Here is a 26072-nt window from a genome sequence, read left to right on the forward strand (position 1 = left end):
CGGCCCCACGAAGGTGAAGAGGAGTCGGCAGAACCACGGTGAGCACGGAGAGGGCGGGCTTCCCTCGGGGGGAGCAGTGCGCTTTGACTCCATCACTTTCTAACTTACGTCCTTCAACCCTCTCCAGCGCTGTTCGGCGTAAGCTGCGATTTAAACTCTTAAACTTTAGACTCTTTATTCAAATACGCCTCTGAGAACTATGAAAACCAACACACGTTCCAGCCGCCAGGCCCAGCGGTGTCCGGGCGGCTCACGCACACGCCATGGGGTCCTGCTGCCCAAGGGGGGGCCAGGGCAGCGTCGGGGCGGCTCCGAGTGAGGCCGGGAGGCCGGGCACAGCCGCGTGCATCCCAAGGCAGGGTGTGCGGTGGGCCCTTGCCCAGTGTGTGTCACTCGAGTGGCTGTTTTTAAAAAACGAGAGCCTCCTTCAGCATCAGAAAGACACCCAGGGAGTGACCTGCATGTCTTGCTCGGCTCAGACACATTCCACGACTTATTTAGGAGTCTCTTGGGAAAAGCCCAGTTGTTCACACTTTTTCAGGTGTGAGATCGCTAGCCTGTAAATGGCCCAAATCGACTTTCACTTTTGCCGTGGCGCACTTCCATTCTTTGCCTCCGGAGTCCTTTAACTCCCTAAACTGTTAGGGATGCTGGGGGTGGCGGTGGGGGGAGGCGGGGGGAGAGGCCGGTTCCAGCCCCCGCAGAGCAGAGCCCCGGCTTCAGTTTGGTCGGCGGCGGCAGCACCTCCCCGCTGTGGTGCACACACACCTCTGCCCCTGCCCTAAGGTTGATGCTTTGGGGGAGCCCCGGGCAGAGGCGAGCTGGCTCATTTTCAGTGCTTGGGTCCTGGTGGTCTCCCTGCAGCCTCTGCAGCTGGAGCCCCGTGACGCCCCCACCCAGACCAGACTAGGACACCAGGCGAGGGTGGTGGCCCCAGCGCTTCTCATTCTCACACTTCTCAGGTATCACACCTGCATCCCCCTCCTGCCCCCGCCTGCCCGCCCGCGTCAGGGCTGTCCCCCAGGCTCACAAGGTGGGCTGCGTCAGCAGTCACATCCCTTGGGACCCGCTGCCGCCCTGGGAGGGAGGGGGGTCTGTCCAGTCTGTGGCATGCAACCCTCTGACTGCCCCTGATTAAAGCTGGCTCCTCACTGAAACCTGCAACCTGGGGCTCGGCGCTCGCCCCGACCATGCGCTGGAGGCGCCGGGCCCCAAAGTGCTGCAGGGCACAGCCCAGAACCGCCTGGGCCTCCGTGTGTCCTGGTGCCAGTGTCTCCCAAGATGCACCCACAGGACTCGACCCCGAATCACCTGGCACCCACCCGGGCAGGTTTCTGAACTCTGCTGAGGAGGACCTCAGGTGCTGGGGTGGAGGAATACGGTGGACACTCGCCGAAAGCAATCAGAGCAGGACCCTGGAAAACACTTTATTGTGGACGGAACACGAGGCTCAGTTTACTCCACGTATGGTGCGTCCGAGGCAGGAGCGGCTGCGGACCGAGACCACCTGAGGGCGGTTCCGGGGCTGCACACGCACAGGGCAGTGGCACACGCTGGGCTCAGAACACGGCTCTCCGCCGGCACACACCACACAACAACGTCATCCACGCAGCACAGCCTTGGACACCTGCCGGCAGTTCACAGGTCTCGACAGCCTCAAGAGGCCAGGGCACACGGGCCACCAACAGGCACCTTCTCCGGCCCCTCTTCCCAGTCTCAGCGCCACTCTGTCCGCCCACCCCGAGCCACCAAGGACTTGAGGAAGTGACCGCTGGGTGACGCCACATGTCCGCACCCTCGGAGGAGACACGCTGGCCCAGGGCCCACTGGGAGCAGCAGGATGAAACCAGACATCTGTCCAGGACACACCACAGTCACCCCAGCCCTGCTCTGGGGACAACAGGGATGGTGGGCTACACCATCCTGGCCCCAGCTGGTCACTGCCCACCTGGAGCCAAGGCCTGGGCCGCACTCCAGCCCCCTGCCATCCAGGAGCCGCCTGTGAGGCCGCGGGGAGGAGGGTGGCAGCTTGCACGTGGCCTCTTCCCCGCTTGTCAGGGATCCGCAGTCGGTTCTCGCGGCATCAGTGCTTCTGAGGGGACGGCCGGCGGCTCGGCCCTATGAAGTTGGGCTCTTCCGTCTGCTCAGGGAGTCGATGTAATGGAAGGTGGCCCCCAGGGCCCAGCTGGTCTCAACGTTATCAATCTTCTGGGTCAACTTGAAAAGACAAGAGGAGGGGCGGAGGAGTGTGTGTGAAAGGCGGGCACAGCTCACGAAGGGGCCAGGGTAGGGGCGCCGGGGGTCCCTACCTTCAGCTCCTTGTCCCCCGGGAAGCCGAACTCCCGCAGCAGGAGGCTGACGTAGGTGAGGTCCAGGCACAGGAAGGGGTTGTGGGGAGGCTGGGCCTCTGCCGTCCGGCACACTGCGGGGCAGATGGCTGCCTGGGCCAGGGGAGGGGGGCAGTGCAGCCCCGACCCCACCCGCCCTGGGCGCCCACCCCGCCAGGCTCTGTGCACCAGGGCCTCACTGCTGACCAGAGCACAGCACAGGCAGGCGTCCACCGCCTGCCGTCAGGACCGAGCCGGCTGGCACGTCTGTGTCACAGGCCGGAGACCCCGTCTCTGCCCTGGACCCTAGACACCTGTCCCAGGAGTGGACCTGGGCTTTCTGGGGCCTGAAAACACCGACACAGCCGGCGCAGAACCATCCACCCCTGTTCTCGAGGGTGACGGGCAACCCCAGCCGTGGTCTCCTGCTTGGAACCTTTTCCTGTGGAAGAGCTGTGCTGTCTGGTGTCCAGGGGACCCACCAGAAGTGATGAGAAGGCTCAAGAAAAGCCTTTTTTGGAGGAGAGGGGGAAGGATTTTTTATGGAGAAATAAACCGAATTTAACTCTTTTTTCCTGTGATTGGGAAAGGCAACCAGAGAGCAGAACGTTTACGTCCTGGCAGGCCGGGGGGATGGACAGCGGCCCTGGGGCTGCAGGTCCACCTCCTGCGACACCCCAGGGGACAGCTCTCCATCCCGCACACGCTGGGCTCTGCTGTGCAGGGCTTCCTGCAACTGTGCATCTGGGGGCACTCTGGGGGAATCCCTCTGAGGTCACCCAAGTCCCAGGGAAGAGTTTGAAAAAATGAAATCAAGGGAGTCCACTCCTCACGACCCAGGACTGAGACCAAGTCCTCGTGCAGCCAGACGCCGGCCCCGCCCCCTGGCCCAGGCCGCCCCGGGCGCGTGGCCCTGCAGCCCGGGCCAGCAGCAGCCCCCATCCACTCTCACGCCCACGAAGGCTCGTCTGGTTGACACAATCAGAACCAACCAGGAATTCTGGGGCCAGCGCCTGCCTCGTGCCTGGGACAGCGTCTGGCCTCTAGGCCACTCACCGTACTTGGCTGCAATCTCAAAGTCTGCGACAACCAGGCTGCCCCCCTTCTCTGCATCTGTGGACAAGACCAAGTGCCCAGTCGGCACCAGCACCGAGAGCCACGACAGCACCGAGGCCCTGGGGCGGCTATACATCTGGGCGTCGGAGGTGACGCATTTGCGGTGGGCCACACGGGGCGGGCAGCATGGCCGGGGCCTCAGAGGGAGCTCGGCAGGGCCCTGGGCCCCACAGAGCAAGCTCTCAACCTCAAGAAAAATAAGCTGGAAACACCTCCTGAAGCTATGGGCCTGCGCGCAGCAGCGCTGACTCCGGGGAGAAAGAAACCCTGGGAGAGAACAAGGCCTCGGGACAGGCGGCAGGGGCTCCGTGAGGCGCGGCGGGCCCGTGCCTCTCCCGGGCCGGCGCGTGAGAAGCCCCAGTCCACCTCTCCCGACGGCAGCTGGCTTCTTCAAGGAGCCCCTGAGCCTCTGCCCTGGACAGGGGGCCCTGGGCCCTGGGTCTGTGGAAGGTGGCGTGATAAGGAGGCCTACATCCCCCCTCAGGCGTTTGCTAAGTCAGCAAATGTCACCTCAGGGTGGTTCCATTTCTAAAAACAGACCAGGCCGGCCTTGCGGAGCCAGGTGCGGCCACAAAGGGAGTGAGCAGAACTTCCAGAACAGCCTGGCATCCCTGAGGGTGCCCCGGGAAGATGAGATCGTCCCAGGAAGGCCAGCCCCGCCACAGCTGGGCACCGTCTGTAGAGTGCAGACGAGGGTGCAGGCCGGGCAGCCGCTGGGGCAAGGGGTGAGAGGTCACCTTCCACCCGGACCAGCCTCCCCTGCCAGCGACCGTCCACACGGGGCCCCAGGGGGCCAGACTTGGCCTGTTCTCCTGGGTGGCGTCCTATGGACACTGGCGTTCTGATCCCTGCCAGGCATGCGCTACCCTCTTGTCAATCCGTTTCACCAAAATCCACTCCCAGTCACGACCCATTGAAGTGATGGTCTGCTGACCCCCGGCCCCGGGGCTCCAAATACCTCTTTCTGCCCCGTGGCACTCACAGGCTGGGGAGGGGCTGGAGTGAGACCCACTGGCTTCTGAGAGGCCAGGCCCCTCCCTCCGGCCTGGGTGCCAGAGCCCCAGGCTGAGGTGGCAGCGCCTGACGCGGGGAGGAGCCGACAGCAAGGAAGCCCTCCCGCAGCAAGTAGCTTGTTCACCAAAGACAGCCCGTCACTCTGCCCCCGTCACTCTCCCTCCGTGACACATGGCCCTCCCTCTGCCCGTCACCTGACCGCTGATGGCTCGCCCCCAGCCCCGCCACAGGCCCAGGGCGCCCACCCGGCCCCACCCTTACCTATGAGGCCGACGTTTGCCGCGAGATCGTAATAGTAGGAAAAGGCATAGAAGTCCACGTCCTTCGCTTCCTCCGTCTTGTGCACTTTGTCTCGAAGGATTTCGGACACTCGGGCGGCACACAGCTGATAGAGGTTCCCCGCTGGTCAGGCGGAGGGAGGGCACATTCAGTGGTCGGGGCTCTGGGCACCTGGCCACACAGCCCGGGGTGACCCTGACCTGGGGGTGAGGTGGGACCAGGAGCCTGTGCGGGGCCCACCTGCAACCTCTTAGGGGTCATGAACCGTGCCAGGTCGAGGGGGGACACCGTGAGCATGGAGGTGGCTGGAGAGAGCGCGGCCCCAGCCCTGCAGCTGCGCCCCATGCTAAGCCCCGGTGTGCAGCATCTCCCTACGTCTCATCAGCCCCGGGGGGCCTGCACCTCCTCCTGTCACCTCACTGGTGAGGAATCATGCGGGAGTGGTCCCTGCCTCCCTGCTCGGAAGGCGGGCCACAGCACAGGCCTGAGTTCACAGATGAGGACGGCCCACAGCCACGACGGGCCAGGCCCCACGTCTGGCTGCTGCCCATCCAGCTCTCCCTGGCCCACGGCGCCACGGCCCTCAGCCTCCCTGCCCTCTGCTCTCCCTGTCTGTCTGGTCACAACACCTGCTCCTCGCTCCCCGAACACAGCAGCTGCCTCAGGACCTCTGCACACACTGATCCCTGAGCCTGGGCTTTCGATCTCTGTGGCTCACTCCCCATCTCCTCGCCCAAGAATCACCGCAGGAGACCCCCCCCGGTCTCATTTAAAATGGCAGTTGCCCCAGATAGCCCCACCCCCTGCAGTCTCATCACATCACAAGGACAGGCATCCATTCTCATCCAGGTCCTGGCATGGACTCGTTCAGCCCATGTGACCCCGAGTGCTGAGGGCGAGGGGTCCTCTCTTGTTCACAGTGAGCCCCTTCATCCCCACCTGGCTTGTGCTACGAGGTGACTCCTGGGGGTCCCTAGAGGGGGCTGGTTGTCAGTGGAACCAGCCGGTGATGAGAAGGCTGGAACTTTCAGCCCCACGCTGACCTCCCGGGAGGAGAGGGGGCTGGGGACTGAGCCAGTCCCTCGCGGTCGAGGATTGGATCAGTCTTGCCTCTGTAACGAGCCTCTGTGAAAACCCTTAACAGTGGGGTCCTGAGTGCTTCCCGGATGGAGAAGGCGTGGAGGTGCCAGGAGGGGCACCTGCCCCACACACCTGGCCTGGGCGTCTCCCCTTTGCTGCTCCCGAGTGGTGCCCTGTACCAGAAACCAGTGGTAGTAAAGCGCTTCGCTGAGTCCCGTGAGCCATTCCAGCAACTGTCCGATTCGAGGAGGGGGTTGTGGGAACCCCAGGTGTGCAGCCACGTCGGTCAGAAGACTGGGAGTCTGGGGGGCCCTAACCTGTGGGGTCTGCGCTGGCCCCTGGTGTCAGCGCGGGGACTGGACTGAACTGCAGGACACCCCGTGGGTGTCAGAGAACTGGCTGGCGCGGGGACATGGCACGTGTGGTGTCTGTGGGGCCGTGAGGAGAAGCTGCTTGTCACAGGCGACCGCACGCCCACGGGGCCAGCCTAGACACAGCACCTGCAGTAGCTCTTTTGGAAGAAACTCGAAGAGCACAGGGCACAGGGGACGCCGTGGTGAGAGGGCCAGGCTGCCAGGAGCCCCGCAGGGAGCTCCGCGTCCTCGCCAGGAGCGCGGGCGGGGCAGGGAGGGGCCATCTGTCCCTCAGCTGGGACGCGGGCTCGCAGGGCGGCTGGGCCCACAGCCGGACCTGCTGTCTGCCTGGAGCCGATGGCCGCCCAGGCCCTTCCTCTCGGAGGCCGGTTAGGACATCGGGCCTCTGCAGGGGCACTTGGCGGCAGACCAGGGGGCCTTGTGAGGACACCCTGTGGGAGCTGGGGCCTCCAGAGCCTCGTCCACCTCGTGGGCAAGTGCAGGCTGGTGTGCGAGGAGGCTAGACGGCTGCCCTGCTTCTCAGAGGCATCAAGAGGGCACGCGCACCAGCCGCCCGTGGAGGGTCAGCGTACCTGCCTTCTGTCCTGAGACCCTGTAGGTTATCTCGGTGTGTGCCCACTCTCCTCTGAAACCCGGAGACAGACAAGGGCTGACCAACTCCTCTCCATCCTCAGCTGAAACAGAGAAGGAGGAGGATACAGTGCACCTGGCGCTGTGGGGCGAGGGCGCACCGGGCCTCGGGCCAGGGGACCAGCTTCGCTTTCCCATCAGGCCTGGCTCGTGGACACAACCCAGGTCGGCTGTGGGAGGCAGAGCCTCCATCCACCACCACCACAGAGGCCCCAGCGAAGCCACTCCCAGCTCATGGCCATGGAGGGGCATCAGGGTTCCAGGCGACGGTCACCATGACCCTAACAGGAGCAGCTGGCATCCCTCACTTTACGGATGAGCGAGGCAGAACCAGGACACGCTGCCCACCGCCAGCCCTGGACACGAGGTGGCCGGCCTCCTGCCAAGAGGGTCCCTGGCTGGGGTCTGCTTTCACTGACAGAACGTGTGGGACAGGAGGCTGTGCGACCTCAGGCAGCCCTCCCACCTCTGAGCTGCCGGGAGAAGTGTGGGTAGAGGCCAGATGTGCCCCAAACGCCACCCCACAGGGCCCCAGGGGAGCCTGTGGACTCATGACAATCGTGACGATAAAGCACCTGTTGAGTGACAACCGCTCAGCCTGCGGGTGACCTGCTGACTGACAACTGCTCAGCCTGCGGGAGGCTCCCCCACTGCTTGGCTGGCTGGGGGGCTTCAGGGGGCACAGGACCCCGAGGCTGGAGCAGGTGGTGAATGGGTGCCTGCCTTCCTCCCGCTGGCCAGCAGGTGTTTTCTGGCCCAGAGCAAGGGTGCTGGTTTTCTGAGATGAGAATGCATTTTCGGTTTGCAACAAAGGGGCTGCCCATCTGGAAGAAGGCCAAGCCCGTCCAAGACCCCACGGACCCCTCCTCGGGCCCCTCCCGTGCTGTCTTGCCGTAAAGGCTTAAAAACAAGCCAACCCTGGACGTGCCCAGCCCAGTGACGCAGCCCCGACGTCACCGGCACCTCTTTCCTCATCAACGACCTGACGAGGTGCACCCACTCACCAGGCTTCCCCTCCTTGCCGCCCAGGACCGCCAGCCGCGCCGACATCAGGCCGAGGCCCAGGTAGCTGTGGGAAGAGAGCGCGGTGAAGGGACACCTCTCCTCCGCCTGGGGCATGCGAACTGCCCGGGTCCAGGACGGGGGGAGCGGAAGGGAGGAAACCAGTGGCAAACAGCAGTTTTCTGCTTATTCTGGAAGCTTCTTTGGTGGGGCTCAGGGCACTCAGCGCAGACGCGAAGGCTACTACGTGGTGGGAGCTGGTCCAGGAGCCACGGACACTGGACAGGGAGACAGGCCCCGACCTTCACGGTGTGGATGCGCCGCACGGAAGACCCTACGGGAGGCGTCCCACGGCCCAGAAAACTGCTCGATCCAGGGGCTCCTCCCCACTTTCTCAAAACCTCTTCTAGAGCAGGACAGGCCAAGCACACGTGTTACTGCAGGGGAGGGGAGGGGGAGGGCCCACAGCAGGGTCTCGCCGAGTCTGGGCTGACCGCTCCAGTCACTCCACAGGCAGGAGCTGGAGACGAGGCCGCGGTGCTAAGCTGCTCCGTGTGCCTGACCGTCAACCTCTCCACCCTCAACCTGGACACAAACCTGTAGGAATAGAGCTTGTAGGTCCTGTTGAACATTTGCAGGGACGTCAGGTAGCCGGGCGGGGAGGTCTGGAGGGTGCCCTGGGGAGGAACGCGAGGGTCACCGTCTTCCCTGCTGGCCTCTCTAGAAAGCTGTCCCCCACTCCCTCCACTCACTCGAAGGAACAGGGATGTTCACAGACATACTCAGTCACACGAGCTTTTCCTCAGATCACTGCTGTGATGAAAAAAAAACTGTCCAAAATGGAAACACTATGTTTTTCCTCTTTGTAGTGCTTCCCCGTCTTGACAAACACGGCCCAGTCAAGACAGTCAGGAGTAAACTTACGTGTTTTCCACTAACAACTAAAACAACCGACTAAAACGGCGGGTGAGGGAGGCACTTTCCAGAACAGCGCAGCCTTAACCGGGAGCACGGTCCCCCCAGGACGTCTGTCTGAAGAGGAGGCCGCTCTCGACCGCAGTCAGGCTGGGGGGCAGGGGGCCCCACTCCCGCTCTCTGCCCAGAGGGCTCCAGGCACCACCTAACTTATTGCCCTGCTGAAGACCACATTTCTTCTTCTTTTCCAGGCAGAGTTAAAATCACAGCAAGCAGCACTGTGGGTGGACCTGGTCCTCAGGGGAGGGGCTGAGAGCAGGGGCTGGTTACCTCGACTCTCGGGAGGAAGGTGATCTGAGTGGACCCTCCGCCCAGGTCCAGCGTGCCCACGCTGCCCCTCCCGGGGGCTCTGAGACAGCCTGCAGCACAGGAGTGAAACCCACAGCAATGCCGTTAGTAACACGAAGACAGCAGGAAACGCGGAGAGGCTGGAAGTCAGACCCCGCCGTGGAAAACCAGGCAAGACAGGGAGAAGCTGAGGCCACTTAAAACCTCCAGGGGCGTTTGCGGCACGAAGGACAGCTGCCTCGGCGGTGGCTTTAGTCTGAACGCAAGGACAATGTGACCCCCCCCCCCCCGCTCGGGGACGCCCCCGCCTGCTCTCCTGGCCTGTCCCCTAACACGGCCCTCCATCCCCAGGCGGCAAATCCTACAAGAAACTTCCTCTCTCTTCCATGAATCAGACACATTGGTCTGGCCCATAATTGCAATAAAGGGACAAAAGTCCACATCCTGAGAACAACACAAGGAAAAGTGCTCCTGGCACCTGTTTCCAGGACAGGCTGCCCCACCTCCAGCAGAGGCTTCGACGACAAGCTGACCAGTGCTCAGGACAGTCAGCACCTGAGACATGAGCAGCGTCACTCAGGGCTTCCTCGGAACTCAGGAACCCAGGAGGCGGCTGGGGGAGCCGCCCCCACCTGCAGGGAAGGCCCCTCCCTCCCAGCACTTGCATCTGCAGGCTTGGGGCCCCGGGGCCACCAGTGGACACCCCCACCCACCCCCACAGCCTAATTCTTTGGGCTGGCGACACTGTCACCCCGAGGGGTCCCTTTAAAGAGTGGAGATGGGGCCCCTGCTCTCGGCACCGCGTCAGTGGACTGTGGACTCAAGATGAAGAGGACTCACCTGTGAGGAAGTTGACTGTGATCCAGGCCGAAACGCCTGCAAGAGAGGGTCACAAGCGCACCTGAGCCACCTGAGACGCTGGAACCAGCTCTCTGACATCAGGAGCCCGAGGCCACACCTGCTCACTCCTCGCAGCCTTCACATCAGCTGCGGAAGGAGCGCTAGCCACGAGGCCACCCGCGGCCCTGGCGGGGTCCGAGGAGGCCCCGCACTGAGACCCAGAGCGCTCTGCCCGCTGCACCCGGCGCCGGTCCTCACCGACAGCTTCTCTTCTGAAGAGAAGCAGATGTCCCCACGCCCTCCCCCACACTCGCCAACTCGGAAGGGCACGCTTAAAGTCAGAGGCTGGTAAGGAACCTTATCAAGCGTCTCCCCCTTAGAATTACTGCAGCTCCAACATTCCGACATGACAGCAACTGAGGGTTCTCTTCAAATGTTCTTAAACCAGAAAAATGATTTGTTCTAGAAGCTTCATCTGGGCCAGGTTGGCAGCTGTCTCTAACTCCGGCCCCAGGACGGGCTCTGAGACGTTAAACCAGAGACGGGGACGGGACCGTTGCTTCGTTGTCAGCATGCCTGCCTGGGGAAGGCCCTGGCACCCGCACAGCAGCCCACAGGGCGCCCGCCTATGGCCACTACCTTCGTCCGTGCCGTTCATGATGGAAACACAGTCGGTGCCCACGAGGAACGGCGACGCCTCGAACACTTCTTTAACCTGCAGGGAGAGAGAGGCACTTTATCCCCCAGACCGAAGCCCCCAGCCCGTCCCACTACTCCCCAGGCAGGAGACCCTGCAGGGTGCCCGCCACACTCATGGAGCCTGGGCTGGCGGAGGCAGTGCTGCTGAGACCCTGGATGGGGTCTGGGGTACCAGGGCACACCCCAAAGCTGCCCTGCTCTAGGATGGGAGACAGGGGGCGGGAACCCTGCAAGGCAGATTCCAGCCTGGGCCCGCGCGGCCTGGCGGGCACGCTCCCGGGGGACGGTGGCAGGAGGATGGGGAGGCAGTGAGCAGCTGCATTTGGCTGCACACCTGTCTCCGCTTTTTTAGCGACCACTGATACACGGAAACTCCGGTACGTCTGCCCTGTGTCCCAGCACCTGCTCGAGAACGTGGGTGTGGTTTTCAAAAGGGATGTGGACGTGCACAACAACCCATCACTGAGCAGCAAGAAGGTTCAGAACCTGGCGCATCCAAGCATCGGACCAAGAGCGAGGCTGGCACGACCCCAGGACCCGCGGGCCGAGAGGACGCACTGGGAATTCAGACACACAGAGAGTCCGTGGACGGCGGGAAGCCCTTCAAAAGCACATTTTTTTTATAGCTTCCTTTTCACAATTGTTTTTTTGGGAGTGGTAACTAGGTTTATTTACTTATATATGTATTTTTAATGGCAGTACCAAGGACTGAACGCAGGGCCTCAGTGCGTGCACTGAGCTATACCCTCTCCGCAACGTATTTTTAAAACAAACTTGCTCTCCTTAGAAGACAAACTCATTCTAGAAAACACGAGTACTTTAAACTCCCTGAGGAGGAAAGCAATGTTCAGCGACAGGCCCTCTACCGAAGGCTGGCATTCGTCCCCCTCGCGGGGGGCCTGCGTCTTCAGTCGCACAACCCCCCCCTCCAGGCCCTGGGAACGGACGAGCTCACCTTCTGCAGCAGCTTCTGAGCCTTTTCTCCTGGCAGCAGACGCAGACCAGCTGTGGCCCTGAGGACCAGGGGTGTGGCCTGCCAGAGGCCGGAGGGGATGTCCTGCTTGGCCACGCCCAGCAGCTCCTGGATCCCTGGGGCGCTCTGTGAACACGGGGGTACAGAGTCCGGGTTTATTCATGTATACGTATATTTTTTTCTAATTTTCAAATCAACAGAAAGAGTGATTCAAGTGGTGCTGGCAGGAGTGTGGGGCTCAGGGACCACTGAGCCCGGGCAAGACCCGGAGAGGGTGCCCGGGAGGACCCGCTGCTCTGTGCGCACCTTGGACAAGCCCTGGACTCATGGATAGACTTCGGGGGCCCCCAAAACACTAACACCCTTGAGTAACTACCCTCAGGAACCACCTTCACCTGCCAGAGCGTAAGAGCTCCCGGAGCGTCAGTGTGGGGACGGGGGTAGAGGGTGGACCGGGAAGGCGAGGACCTGGGGGGGCGGGGACGGGGCGGGGGGACGGGGACCACGGGGGAGGGGGGACGGGGAGCGGGCGGGGTCGGGGAGGAGAAGGGGGTTGGCAGTTAGGGGGTGGGGACCGGGGGTCGGGGGTGACTTTGGTAAAGGCTCGCTGGGCCCAGTCCAAAGCCGTGGCGGGACTATGCAACATCCGTCGTCTGTCGGGGAACACACGCTCCGCTGACTCTGAAGTCCCCGCCAGGGTTCCTCTGAGAGGCGCCCTCGCACATGAGGGCACGGCCGACCCCAGCCCCTCCCACGCTGCGGAGAGCGAGGGCGGGCATCACCTCCGCGTCGCCCGACTTCCCGGGCACACGCGGCGGTCCATCGCTGGAAGAGCCGTGGAGGCGCTGAAGTGCGCAGCGGTGCGGGTGCAATGAAGGGGGGGGGCACAGACGTGACTCCTCTCGAAGGAGCAGAAACAGGGACGCTGGCCCTCCTGGGGGGGGGGAATGGGGCTCCCACCCGAGGAAGGGGAGCAGGTCGTCCCCCTGAATGTGTGCTGCTGGTCCAAACAAGGAGGTTTAAAAGCCCCACATGTTGATTGTAAAATAAACAGTTTAACCAGATTTAACCTTACGGGCACTCTAGAATCACTAATTTCAATTGTTTTCCATTTGTTTTTTAACCAAGCTGCAGGAAGCAATGCTGTGACTTCAGTGTCTTAGATCAGGACGCAGCTATGGGCAAGAATCCTGCGTCACCTTCTGATTTAAGACATGCTGGAGCCAAAGGAACACACAGCTGCGTGAGTGTTGCCTGCGGGGCCTCCTGGAAACACGGGACCCATGGTCCTGCACTTGAGAAGTGTGACTGCCACAAACTCACGGAAGTCACCATCTGACGGTTCAATTTATTTTACACTTTTTTGACTTTGTGGATTTTGCATAATGCATTAACTTTTCTTTCTTTAGTCAATATTTGTCATCTTCAATCAGAGAAACTGAAACAAAAAAACTAAACTTTCAAATGATGCTTTTTGTAAGTTTGTAAGATTTATACTTTTGAATCACACCATGACTTCTGGGTGGCACGCATGTTGGCTGAAGGAAGGGTCTGAGTGGCCTGGGGGTGCACGTGTGTGTGGTGTGTATGTACGCGTGTGTACACATGGCGTGCATGTGCGTACACGTATGGTATGTGTCGTGTGCACGTGTGCGGATATGTGTACATAAGTGTGGTGTGTGGTGTGTGTGCACGTGTGGTGCGTATGTGTGTACATATGTGACGTGGCGGGGCGGCGATGGGGGCAGTGGTGAGCCTTTGGCCTCACATGTGGTGCCCAGGGAGGTGCCGGGTCGGCACCACCAGAGGTGCTGCTGGGGGGCAGCTCTCTGCGTCCCAGAGAAGGGGGGTCACTTTAACAAACCGACAGACAACAAATCCGATAGACAGACTCAAGAGAAAACCGTTACCTTTTCAACGTCATCAGCGTAAGCAGAAAGCCCTGGCGTCAGTGCTCTGAAGGTTTCACGGGTCAAGGTGGGAGTTTCTAAGGGAAAATCACATTTAAAAAAGGTCCAGGTGTGAGTGTAAGCACACACGGCTCTACGCGACCACGAGCAGCCCCACTTTTACGGCAGAACCTGAAAACAGACCTTCACTTCCTCGCCTGCACTCCGCCTCTCCAGTCTGGCTGAGCACGAGGAGCAGACACTTAATGTTTTGGCCAGAACTTTCCTTTTTTAAAAGACGTCAACTTTACTGAGGTATAATTTACACACCAGAAACTACCCGTTTAAAGTGTCACATTTCACCACAGTTAATCCATGCTGACTCAGTGCAGGAGCAGAGTCCAAACTGCAAATATGAAAATCACGTGCTTGGTGCGAGAGGGACCCATCACACGTTCTGAAGGGATACTTCATTCTTCTGTTTAAAAAACTGAGTGTTTTGAGTTATTAGAGGCCTGGGCTCATGCGTCACAGCAAGCGAGAGCATCCCGAGGCCAAGGGGAGCTGTCTGAATTCAGACACGGAGGACCCAGCAGGAAGAACGGGGGGCAAGGTTATTTGCGAGAACGTCTCTCCCCAGGAAACACACCGGAACGTGGCCGTTCGAGGGTCACACGCTGATGCACCTTGCCTTAAACTCAGCTTCAAGACCAACTGTGGAGGCAGGCTAAGTCCAGCATGTAGACATGTAACTATTGTGACAAGTTTAAAAATAAAGCAGATAAAAAGGAGATAAACGTGCCACTTTGGAGAGCTCTACGCAAGGGTCTGGCACCCCAGCTCAGTTAACGCCCAGAAGGTCGGAGGGTCCGCACGGAACCGGCGGGGAACCCCACTGTGGGTGTCGGGGAGACGCCCAGGGGTGAGAGGCCGGAGCGGGACCCTCCGAGCCAGAGGGCACAAGGGAGGCGCTGGGGGTCTCCCCACGGGGGAAGCCGGCAGGTAGAGATGCCCAATTCCCACCCTCAGTCTGGCCCAGACCCCCGCTTACTGGGGCCACTGCTGTTGCCACTCCCCTGCGGCCAGGGCCCAGCGGGCAGCTCTGGGTCAGCCTGGCTTCTGGGTCTCTGCTCCCTTATCTGACTTGCTAGACTCTCAGCTCCCTCCCATCTGCGCCTGGGGTCACCCCACGTGCCCTCTGGCCTAAGTCATGATCTCGGCCACCCCAGCCACTGGTGAAGGCCACCCAACACCCCTGGGATCCCCGCTGCCCTCAGGACCCTTGGGGCTCCCAGGGGAGTCCACGGCAGGGGCCCAGCCCACACCCCAGGGCCCAGGCCCCGCTCCCTGCCCGCTACCTCCGTGCGGCCGTGTGAACTGGAAGATGTGCACACGGGTGCCGGTGCTGCCCGCGTCGAACATGATGCCGTAGAAGACCTCGTGGGCGTGCGCGGCCGCCCCCGAGGGGCTGTGGGCCTGCTGGCCCCGCCGTGCCCCCGCCGCTGCCTCGGTGATGCTGAGGAAGGCCTGGGTGGCCGAGGCCCAGTGCCACTTGATGTAGGCGATGTAGATGAACAGGCACGCGAGCAGCCCCAGCGGGTACGCCACCCTCGGCACCCTCAGGTTCCCATTATTCGGTATTTTTCTCATCTCCGTCTGCTGAGGACGGGGCCGCGCCGCTGGTGGAAGGGGACAGGAAGGAAGAACGCATGAGGCTGCAAAGCTCCCAGTGGCTCACAAGTCCCTGTGCTCGGGGACAGGGCTTCTCCAGACAGAAATTGCGTTTTCTCCTGTGGGATCAGACGCTTCATGTGGGGAAGCCCCACCTGACAGACCTGGGAACCGAGGCTCGCAGAGTCCAAGGCCACTGGTCCTGCAGGTGCTGGCCTGGGCCAGCCCCGCAGCCCCTCTGAGCGCCCTTCCAGGCAAACATGTGTGAAGGCAAACTTGGGTGTCCCCAAGCCCTTCAGGGTCACAGAAATGCGTACCCACCACCTTCCTTCAGTCCTCACTTCCCTCCTATGCCAGCAGCTTAGCCTTCAAAGGTTTAACATCTTGTTCCCTGGGAACCACAGAGCCACAGGCAGATCAGAGATGGCTGGTTCTCAAAGTTTCACAACAGACACTGCCTTTCATTCGTCCCCCTGTTCCCGCCGAGAAGGGAATGGTGCCCGTATGCTTCCGGAGCCCATAAAAACTTGACCCGAGTAGCGAAATAAATAATCAGCACCGGGGTCTGGGTCAGCGCCCCTTGGAAGAGAGGCACTCGCTCAGCTTCCATCCGAGGACAAGAAGGGGCGCTGGGCTCTTGGTGGGCGGGGTGGGGGAGCGGGCTCGCCATCTGTCCATCCACCCGACCCTGTCAGTCGGGTAAGTGGAGTGATGCCCCAGGGGGAGGACACAGGGAGGTGATGGGTGGAAAGCGTGTGACCGTGGCGGGTGACCGACTGGCAGGGGCTGGCTGTCTGGAGCACACAGGATGTGCGCTGGCCCAGGACACGGGGCGGCAGGAGTCATGGCCCTGGAGGACAGCGAGACTGCATGCTCTGGGGGCAGGGCGGGGAGTCGGGGCCAGGCCTAGAAGTGCAGGGGGCACCTGCAACCTTGAGGCAATCTGCGTGGAGGGGACATGGAACAGTGCCCTCAGGGGCCCAGCCTGACAGCCACACCAGGACACCCCAGGCCCCTGCAGCACTGCCCACACCCAGGCAAGCCTCCCAGAGCCTGCTCCTGCCTCACCTGCCCTCGGGAGCCCCCAGTGCTCCCAGGATCAGGGCGCACATGCTGCCCCAGCGTGGCCCCTACCAGCCTCTGCACTGTACCCCTCCCTCTCTGGCCCTGGCTTCCTCTGCCGAGAACCTCCCTGTCTCCGCCCTTCACGTGCACTGTTAACCATTCCCAGAACGCCTGGCCACCACCCTGGCCAACCTTGTCCTCATCCCTCGGCTGGAAGGCTGTTGTCCCCACCTTTCCTGACGCCCCCAGCTTAACCGACCCCACCCTGTGCTCTCCCCGAGCTCGCTGCCCTCATCTGACCTGTCAGGGTGCCTGTTTCTGGGATCCGTTCCTGAAGGTCGTGTCCCCTCTGACCATGAGCCCCATGCGCAGGGCCTTAGCCTGTCCTGCGCTGCCACCGCCCGGCAGGCCTACGGGCCCAGCGGGAGCCCCACGGGGAAAACGTTGCAGTACGGACAGCGGGTGGGTCTGTGGTGCTCGCCCACCCTCGTCCCACTGCCCCCGGCAGCAGCCCCCCAGGCCCTCCCTCACACGGAAGGGCTGGAGGAGAGCTTCCAGCAACATTCCAACCCGCCTCGGGGCTGCCTGGGCCAAGAGGCTGAGGGTGGGGGTGCGAGGGACACCCAAGGCCCGAGGGGGAGCTCAGGTGGAGCTCTGCGACAGAAGACCCGTGAGAGCGGCCACCCGTGCGGGGGGCCAGGGAACAGCACACACACAGGCTCCGAACAAATCCCAGCGAGGCCCATGCCTTCCCGAGCTGACCCCCCGGCTCAGACACCCCCTGGCAACTTGGGAGGGTCGTTCAGGGCACAGCCCCAGTCTGCAAACACCGAGAGAGGCAGGTGTTTTTTTTGAATGTTTAATTAAAAAAAAAATCACAAGGCATACAAAGAAATGGGGAAACATGGCCCCCTTGCATGAAGAAAAAGCAGTAGCAACTGTCCCTGAAGAAACACGGGCTTAGGATGTTGCAGACAGAAGACTTTAAACGACCGTCTTAGACGTGCTGAGAAAGTGAAAGGAAAACGTAGAACTAAAACGAATTACAAAAACAACGTATGACAACAGAAAGACAGGAACGGTAACGAAGAGCCAAGCAGCGACCGCGGCGCTGAGCAACACAGCGACCAAATGGGAAGGTTCACCAGAGGGGCCCGACGGCACACGGGGCAGGGGGAGGGTGCACCTGAGCACAGGGCACCGAGGTCACTGAGCCAGAGCCGCGGAGACAAGGCGGAAGCAAAGCGAAGAAATGAACACAGCCCCAGAACACAAAAGCTGAGGGAGCTCCTCAGCAGCCGACCGCCTGTGGGAGCCGCCGAGGGGAGTCCCTCGGGCCGAAACAAACGGATGCCACTGAGTCACTGGAAGCCGTGAGAACACGTGAAGATCTCCAGTTAAGGTAAATTCACGGACACACAGAAAACCCAGTTGTAACTGGAGTTGCAACTCCCTTTTATTTTCCAGAGGATTGAAAAGACAAATGCACAAAAATAATCGTAAGCCTGTGTCGCTAGAACACAAACGCGTGCTCTGTGACACTGACAACAAAGTGGGGAGGGGACACCGAGTACGCGTGATTCACGTTACGCTGGTGTCAAACCTGAACTGCCACCACACCAGGGTGTCACCTGTGGTCCCCGTGGTAACCACAAGGAAGGGGTCTCACGCACCCAAAGGGAATGAGGCAGGACTCAGGGTTGCTCCCACAAAGCACCAGTCAACAAAGAGGAAACACCTGCAGGAACTGAGGGCCAAAGAAGCTACAAGACGTACAGAAAATTACAAAATGGCAGAAGTCAGTCCTCTCCCTTCAGCAATTAGCTGAGCTGATAAAAAACAGGATTCAACTTCATGCTTCTACAAGAGCCTCACTTTAGATATAAGGACACACACAGACTGTGGAAAGACTCCCCGAAAACAGTAACCGACAGAGCGGGGATCTGTATACTACATCAGACATACCGGACTTTAAGTAAAAAACGGTCACAAGAGACAAAAAAAAGATGCTGCATAATGACAAGAGGGCCAGATCACCAAGAAGATGTACAACTGTAAACGTGAATACAGTAGCTCCTTGACGTATGAAGCGAACAGAACTGAAAGGAGAACGGCCAGCCGCGCAGTGACACAGGGGGCCTGGATATCCCACTTCCAGTAAAGCACAGAGAAGTCAGGCAGGAGGTCAGCACACACACAGGACACTCTACCAGCAGCAGCAGCAAACTCGTTTTTCTCAGGTGCACATAAAACATTCTCCAGGACACATGACACATTGGGCTACAAAGCATGTCCTACTAAATGGGAAGAGATCAAAATCAAACACAGTATCTTTTCCAATCACAACAGAATGAAACTAGAAATCGAGGGCAGAAAACACCTGGAAAATTCCCCAATATATGGAAATCAAGCAACACACTCTTGAATAGCCAATGGATCAAAAAAGAAGTCAAAACGGAAATGAGAAAATACTTGTGACAAATGGAAATGAAAACACAACATACCAAAACGGATGGGACGCCGAGGGGCAAGTTTACAGCTGCAAATGCTTACATTAAGAGAAGATAAAGACCTCAGACTAACAACCTACCTTAACGTTAAGGAACTAGAAACAGAGCAAACTAAACAAAGCCAGAAGGAAGGAAACAATAAAAATTAGAGCAGGGTAAATAAAACAGAGAAAATCCCTGAGCCCAAGAGTTGGTTCTTTGAAAAGAGCAACCTAAGTGACAAGACTTCAGCTAGACTGACGAAGGTATAAAGAAGGAATATTCAAGTAACTAAAATCAGAAGCGGAAGAGGGAACATTACTATCGATTTTATAGAGTAAGAATGACTGAGAGTACCATGAAAAACTGTGTGCCAATGACTGGAGAACCTGGATCAAACAGACAAATTCCTAGAAACACGCAAACGACCAAAATGAATCATGAGGAAACAGAGTCTGAACAGCGCCACAGCTCGTAAGACTCAATCAGCAATCAAACCTCGCAGCAAAGCAGAGCCCTGGACCAGACGGTTTCACTACTGAGTCTACCAAACACCTAAAGAATTAAAAATCCTTTTCATAATCTTCCCAAAAACTGAAGACAAGGGACAACTTCTTAACTCATCTTTGAGGCCAGCATCACCCCATATCAAAGCCAGACAAAGACACTACAAGAAAAGCAAATACACACCAATATTTCTTATGAATGACGATATACAGATCCTCAACAAATAGCATCAAACTGAACTCAACAGCACAGTAAAAGGGTTACACACCATGTCCAAGTGGAGTTAATTCCCGGAATGCCAGGGTGATTCACTCCATGAAAACCTATCCAGGTAACATACCACGTGAACAGAACGGGGAGGGGAAAAAACCACACTATCTCAACTGGTGCAGAAAAAGTTTAATATAATCTAATGCTTTTTCATAATTAAGCTCCCCAACAAACCAGGACCAGAAGGAGACTACCTCACCATAATAAAAGCCGCGTGTAACCTGCGGCCCAGCGCTGAAGGCTCAAACCTTTACTGTGAGGGCGGGATCAAGAAAGGATGTCCATTTCCACCACTTCTATTCAACGAAGTGTTGGAAATTCTAGCCAGGCCAATCAGAAAAGAAGAATAAAGAAAAAGGACCTAAGTTAGGAAGGAGGAAGGAGGATGAGCTGTTTGCAGACAATGTGGGCTCACAAAGCCCATCGCATTTCACTGTGCTTGCTTTATTGCACTTTGCAAATATCGCATTTTTTTTAAACAAACTGAAGATGTGTGGCAACCCTACGTTGCACAAGTCTGTTGGCACCATTTTTCCAACAGCATTTGCTCACTTTGTGTCTCTGGTTACATTTTGATAATTTTTTGCAATACGTCAAACTTTTCCATTATTCTATTTGTTATGGTGATCTGTGGTCAGTTATCTTTGGTGTTACTACTGCAAAAAGATTATGACTTGCTGAAGGCTCAGATGATGGTTGGCTTTTTTCTTTTTACCAATTAAGTACTTTTAAAATAAGGATATACATTGTTTTTTTAGACATAATGCTATTATTGCACACTTCACAGTACAGTGAAAACATAACTTTCATATGCACTGAGACAAAAACCACTGTGTGAATTATTTTATTGTGATATTCCCTCTATTGATGTGGCTCGGAAATGAACCCACAGTATCTCTGAGGTACATTTGTATGTGGAAAACCCTAAAGATTCCACACTGGGCAGAAAGAGGGGAAACAACTGTTGGAACTAATAACAAATTCAGCAAGATTATAACATACAAATCAATACACAAAAATCAGTTGTTTCTATACACTACAAGGAATAATCTGAAAAGGAAATTGAGAAAACAATTCCATTTACAATACCATCAAATAATCCCATTTATAATCCCATCAAACAATTCTACTTACAAAAGCATCAAAAAGAATAAAACATTTAAGAATAAAGTTAACCAAGAACATGAAAGACTCATACCCTGAACACTACAAAACATTGTTGAAAGAAATTAAGAGTCAAATAAACAGAAAGATAGCCCTTGTTCATGGATTGGAAATATTGTTTAATATTGTTAAGATCTCAACAGCATCCAAAGCAATTCACAGATTCAATGCAATCCTTATCAAAAACCCAACATTTTGTTTTGCAGAAAAAAAAAATCCTAAAATTCACATGAAATTTCAAGTGGCCCCAAATCACCAAAACAATTCTGAAAAAGAAGAAGAAAGTTGGAAGCTTCACACATTCAGATTTTTAAAACATATTACAAAGCCACAGTAATCAACACAGTGTAGCAGTGGTGTAAAACAGACACAAAGACCAACGGAACAGAACAGAGTCCAGAACAGACTGCCACATATTTGGCCACGTGATCTTCGACAAGGGTACCAAGACCATTCAGTGGGGAAAGGACTGGTTTTTTAATAAGTCGTATTGGGAAATCGGGATATCCACATACAAAACAATGAAGTTGGATCCTGACCTCACACCACATACAGAAATAAACTCAAAATACAGAGTTAAATGTAAAATCTAAAAACTATAAAACTCCTAGGAGAAAACATTGGGGAGATGCAACATGACATCAGATTTGTCACTAATTTCTTTAAGACACCAACAGCACAGGCAACAAAAGCAAAAATAGACAAATAGGACGACATCAAAATTAAAAACCACAGTGCAGCAAAGGACACTGACAACAGAGGAAAATGGCATCCCTAAGAAAGGGAGAAAACATTTGCAGGTCACAGGCCTGACACAGGGTGACTATCCAGGACATAAAGAAGACTTCTAAACTCAACAACGGCAACAACCACCACCAATCCAATTCAAAAACGGGCAAAGGACCTGAACAGACATCTCTCCACAGAAGATACTCAAATGGCCAACAAGCACGTGAAAAGAGGCTCAGCATCACTAATGACCAGAGACACACAAAAGCCACAGTTACACGTCACCTCGCCCCCACCAGGACAGCCACCACAAAGACACAAACAGTAACAAGAGCTGGGAAGGACGTGGAGAAACTGGAACTCTTCTGCAGCGGTGCAACCACTGCGGCAAACAGTATGGAGGTTCCTCAGAAAACTGAAAATAGAATTATTATATGATCCAGCAAACCTATTTCTGGGTATTTGGCCAAAAGAACTGAAAGCAGGGTCTTGACATGTCTGCACACCCCAGTTCACTACAGCACTATTTACAACATCCAGGAGGTGGAAACAGCCCAAATGTTCATCCACAGATGACTGGAGAAAGAAGATGTGGTGTATAAACACAATGGAATCTTATTCAGCCCTAAAAATGAAGGCGCCTCGGACACGGGCTACAACATGGTTGAATCACTGTGCTAAGTGAAGTAAGCCAGTCATAAAAGCACAAATTCTCCACTTACACAAGGTACCTAGAGTAGCCAAATGCACGGAGACAAAAGGAAGCACAGTGGCTCCAGGGGCCGGTGGAGGCGGGGGGGGGGAGGGGGCACGGTCTGAGGGGACAGGTCCAGTCTGGGAGACAAAAGAGCTCTGCAGGCGGCCGGCAGCAGGGGCGCAGCAACGCATGTAACGCCGCTCAACTCCACACTTAAAACCGGCTGAAATGGTAGCGTTTACTTGACGTGTGCGTCACCCCACCACACACACAGTCCTTTAATTGCTCTAAGGCCAGGCAGGTCACATAAATGAGATCTGTGGGCGCAGGACTAAAGGCACTGATGAGACGGGGAGAATTCTCATTTTTACATCAAAATCAAGCTGTTTTAAAGTTGCCAATCACATCTCACCTCCTGAGCAAAGAGACAAGTTGATCCTTACTGAGATTTCTCCTGCCTTAAATTTTTCCCCCTTGGCTCCTTTCTCTGCACCCCTGCAAAGCCCACCCAAGGTGCTAACTGCAGCTCTGGGCCCCGGCAGCTGGGGGCCCCTCCTCTGGGCTCCTTGGTGCTTTACGCCACGCCCCTGAGTAAGCTGTCAGTGGAGCGATTCACTTGTGCCTCCCTTCCCTCTGGTTAGATGCCTCCCTGGAAGCAGGGACCACCCACCCATCCTGGGTCTCCCACTGCGACACAAGGCCAGAGCCCAGTGGCTGCTCAGCCAGCAGTGAAGGAGGCCAGCCAACAATTTAGCAATTCACCAGGAGTCGGGGAAAGACGGAGGCATGGACGATGCTTCAGGACCCAAATGGTGGTCACCAGCAGAGACAAGCCATCTGGGATGGGGCTGTTTGGGTAGAAGACAGCAGTGACCAGGTTTCCTACATGCTGAGTTTGAAATGACAGCAGGACATCATTCAGAAGTGGAACTGACCCTGTGAGTGACGACAGGTTTGCAGCTGGAGCCTGAGGAAGCCACTCCCAGGCAGCCAGCCCTCACCCTACAGCAGAGACTTTCATAGACCTCCTTTTGTCAGATCATAGTAACCCAGAGTTTCCCGTTGCTAAGTGATCATTAAACAAAAGTATTTATACAGAAAGTTCTAAAGCAGCTACTTTCAAAGATGATTGGTGAGGACGTAAAAGCAATACTAACATCTTACAACTTTGAAAGTGTTTTATAAACTCCTTTCTCACAGTCACATTTTATCATGTCCTATGTTAGTCGAAGAACTACGATATTCAAGATCAGAGTAACAGATAGTATATTAAATCTTGCTGGCTGCTGTTAAATTTTCCTACCCACTTACAAAGCACCCCTTTACATACGCGACATCCTGTTGCTAGAGGCCCACAAGGCTGGCAGCACACGACACTAGACGACTTATTTCCACATGACAGCACCAAGGCCCGGGAAGGTCTGTAACTGGACTTGCCTGGGGTCCGGCACTCGGCAAGGTACAGAGGAGTTTCCGGCTTCCGTCTCCAAATCAAAGGTGCTTCATCACTTCACTTCCCTGTTAATATAAGACTACTTCAGGCAACCAAAAAAAAAAAAAAAAAAAACCTCACAGGAAATTACATACATATAGTCATTAAAGATACACACCAAGTTTAGAATGGCATAAAGAGAAGCCAAACAGAACATAACATCAAGAGGGCACAGAGGCCCCTCCATGTCCCTGAGGCCGGAACCTAAAAAGCCAATTTCCTTCCGTAGGGTAAGGTGTTTGTTCAAAGCTAAGACACCTGCAGGACGGGCAAAACAAATTTCTGTGACACCACTAACACCACGTGTAAAATGTGTCAATCAGGCCCTCCCCAGAGGTTCACCAAGGAAAACAATTCACTTTCAGTTTAGTTTTGTTCTTTAGGGAGAGAGAGTCTAGAACAAGCCTGTAAGGAAAGTCAGGTGGGGAATGAGATAGCAGGCAGGTGTGGCGGGTGGGGCAGGGTGCAGGTGCACAAAGGGAAACAGGTTTGGCTAAGCTAACTCTGCCTGGGGTGGGGGTGGGGGTGCATCCCTCTATCGGGGGAGGCAGGGGTCAGAGAGGAGGTCTGGGTGTGGGGCAGTGGCAGCGAGGGTGGAGACGCGCGGCTTCCTAGGAGCTGGGGACGGCAGGTCAGCGCTAGAAATACAAGCGCCATCTGATCTGGATGGGTGGCCGCCTTATCTGTAGGCCAGTTTCTTCAAGGTTAAAGTACATAAAAGGGCCGAGCAGGCAAATGACAGCCACACATGCTGAAAGCTCGTACAAAATTAAGCACATTAAAAACACCTCTTATTCTCCCGGTAGGTTTAAACGGGCTTTTCTCCCCGGCCTGTCCCGCTCCTACTGGATCTGCACCCGGCTGAGCTGGGAGCGGGTCAGCAGCAGCTGGCTGCATGAATGAACGCAGAGGCCCGGCTACCGGCTCCCTGGGGGTGGAGACCGGCTGTCTTGCCCACCCGCTGCCCAACACCGATCATGCGGCTCACCGGGCAGCGGAGCCCGGGGCTCGCGGAGAACTGATGGAGCCGGACAGGCAGGAGGTGGGAGGGAAGGCCCGGGTGCGAGTCACCGCTTCAGCCGGGGGCGTTGCCAGGCGCTGGGTCTGCACACCCGGGGCCGCCGGCCCTGCTCCGTCGCAGCCCTTCTCCAGGGCGCAGCGCACCGTGCCCGGGGGCCCACGTGCAGAGGTACCCCGAGCCCGGCAGAACCCGCACGCGCCCCGGCCCGCCGCTTACCCTGCAGGGCCCTGTGCCCTGCCCACGGAGCGCGGTGCCCGTCCCCGGGGAGCGCGCGGGCCACCAAGGCCACTTCCCTGCGCTCCCGCCCGCCGGCGTCAGCGCCGCCTCCGCCCCCAGGGTGCGGGCCGGCAGACCCGGAGCCCCGGCCCCGCCCACGTGCAGCGCACGTCAGCCTAGTGCGCAGGCGCGGCGTGGAGGCGGGCGGTGCAGCCCAGCGCGCAGGCGCCGTGGCCCTTCCCGCAGGGGTCGGCCGGCGTGCCCTCCAGCCTCCAGCCCGGCGGGTCTCGGTCTGGAAGCGGGGTCCCGGCGTGGCCGCAGCTCCTGTCCCAGCTCGCAGGGCCCCGCACGGCGCGGCCGAGGAGTCGCCCGCACAGCCTCACAATCTTGGTCTTGACCGGCTGTGGAGGTTCTGAATTTTCCTTGGGTCCCTCCGCACCTAAAGTCCCTTATTTTGATAGAAAAATGCCACAAGAGGACAGGCGGCGCAGTCACGCCTCTCCTATTCCTGACCCCTGTTTTCTCGTCCCTCTAGACGCTGCCAAGGTTGGGCCGCTCCTGACAGGGCCAGTCGTCCACGCAGCCCCGCTTACTCAGGGCCCTGCTGATAAGGCGTGCCGCCTCTCCTCCCGAAGTGGAGCCCGCCTTCCCAGCTTCCCCGCTTCCCTTGCTGCGCGTGCGCCCACGTGCCGGCGCCTGGCCGGTGTGTAGTGGGCGCGCCCCGTCTGGGCCTGGTCCTGGATACCACCCCCTGTCTGGGCCCTGGGAGCGCCTTGGTGGTGCCCGAATCCCACGGTGGTCCTGAGTTTATTGTTGAGACGTGGTCACTTGAGAGGGAGAGGGTGCTGACAGGTGGGACGTAGGGACAATGTCCTAGACCAGACTGGGCCGGCGGACTATGGGACACTGGCCTCCTGTGCCAGCTTGGCGGCTGAACCACTCGACTTCGGGCCCAAAGTCCTGCCCCTTCCCCACTGCAGCTGACTGAGCTGTAGCCCACCCACAAGGAGTGCGCCCAAGCCAGACAAGGTCTCCATCACCGTCACCTCTGCCTCCATGTCGTGTGAACACGGGAAGAACGCCTTTGCTGACCCAGATGGTTAATGTCATGAGACCCCTTCCCCCAACACGCACAAACACACACACACACACACACACACACACCCCTGGGGGAGGAAAAACCTCTTTTCCCTAGCAGTCAGGTCTTACTTTTCACCTTTGGCTGCTTTAAGTTCCCCTGTACCCTTTGGCAGCAAAGCGTGCAG

General features: G+C 57.5%; 1 protein-coding gene across 4 annotated transcripts; it reads right to left on the bottom strand.

Moving 5' to 3' along the window:
• Nucleotides 1–1413: 1413 nt before the first annotated feature.
• Nucleotides 1414–24959, bottom strand: ENTPD6 (ectonucleoside triphosphate diphosphohydrolase 6). 4 transcript variants are annotated; one of them, XM_032461694.1, is made up of 15 exons: nt 24808–24959; nt 23516–23596; nt 14845–15165; nt 13508–13584; nt 11580–11723; nt 10565–10640; nt 9926–9961; nt 9068–9156; nt 8420–8499; nt 7825–7889; nt 6763–6864; nt 4719–4859; nt 3384–3440; nt 2310–2422; nt 1414–2217 (listed from the first exon to the last, which is right to left on the bottom strand). In XM_032461694.1, exons 3-15 carry the CDS (start codon nt 15134–15136, stop codon nt 2119–2121), a joined length of 1371 nt encoding a protein of 456 aa, XP_032317585.1. In that variant the 5' UTR covers nt 15137–15165; nt 23516–23596; nt 24808–24959; the 3' UTR covers nt 1414–2118. The 4 variants fall into 4 exon arrangements, with proteins under 4 accessions (XP_032317585.1, XP_032317584.1, XP_032317586.1 ...); XM_032461693.1 differs by having other exon boundaries at nt 23409–23596; XM_032461695.1 differs by lacking the exon at nt 24808–24959 and adding an exon at nt 24559–24741.
• Between the last annotated feature and the right edge of the window lie 1113 nt (nt 24960–26072).

Source organism: Camelus ferus, chromosome 19 (genome assembly GCF_009834535.1).
Source record: "Camelus ferus isolate YT-003-E chromosome 19, BCGSAC_Cfer_1.0, whole genome shotgun sequence".
Taxonomy (NCBI): domain Eukaryota; kingdom Metazoa; phylum Chordata; class Mammalia; order Artiodactyla; family Camelidae; genus Camelus; species Camelus ferus.

What these genes read in the sequence shown, in the direction of transcription:
- ENTPD6 (XM_032461693.1), bottom strand. An exon ending in CACAGTCAACTTCCTCACAG is followed by an intron (nt 9,157 to 9,925) that starts GTGAGTCCTCTT and finishes CCTGTGCTGCAG; the next exon opens with GCTGTCTCAGAGCCCCCGGG. An exon ending in TGAGATTGCAGCCAAGTACG is followed by an intron (nt 2,423 to 3,383) that starts GTGAGTGGCCTA and finishes TCTGCCCCGCAG; the next exon opens with TGTGCCGGACGGCAGAGGCC.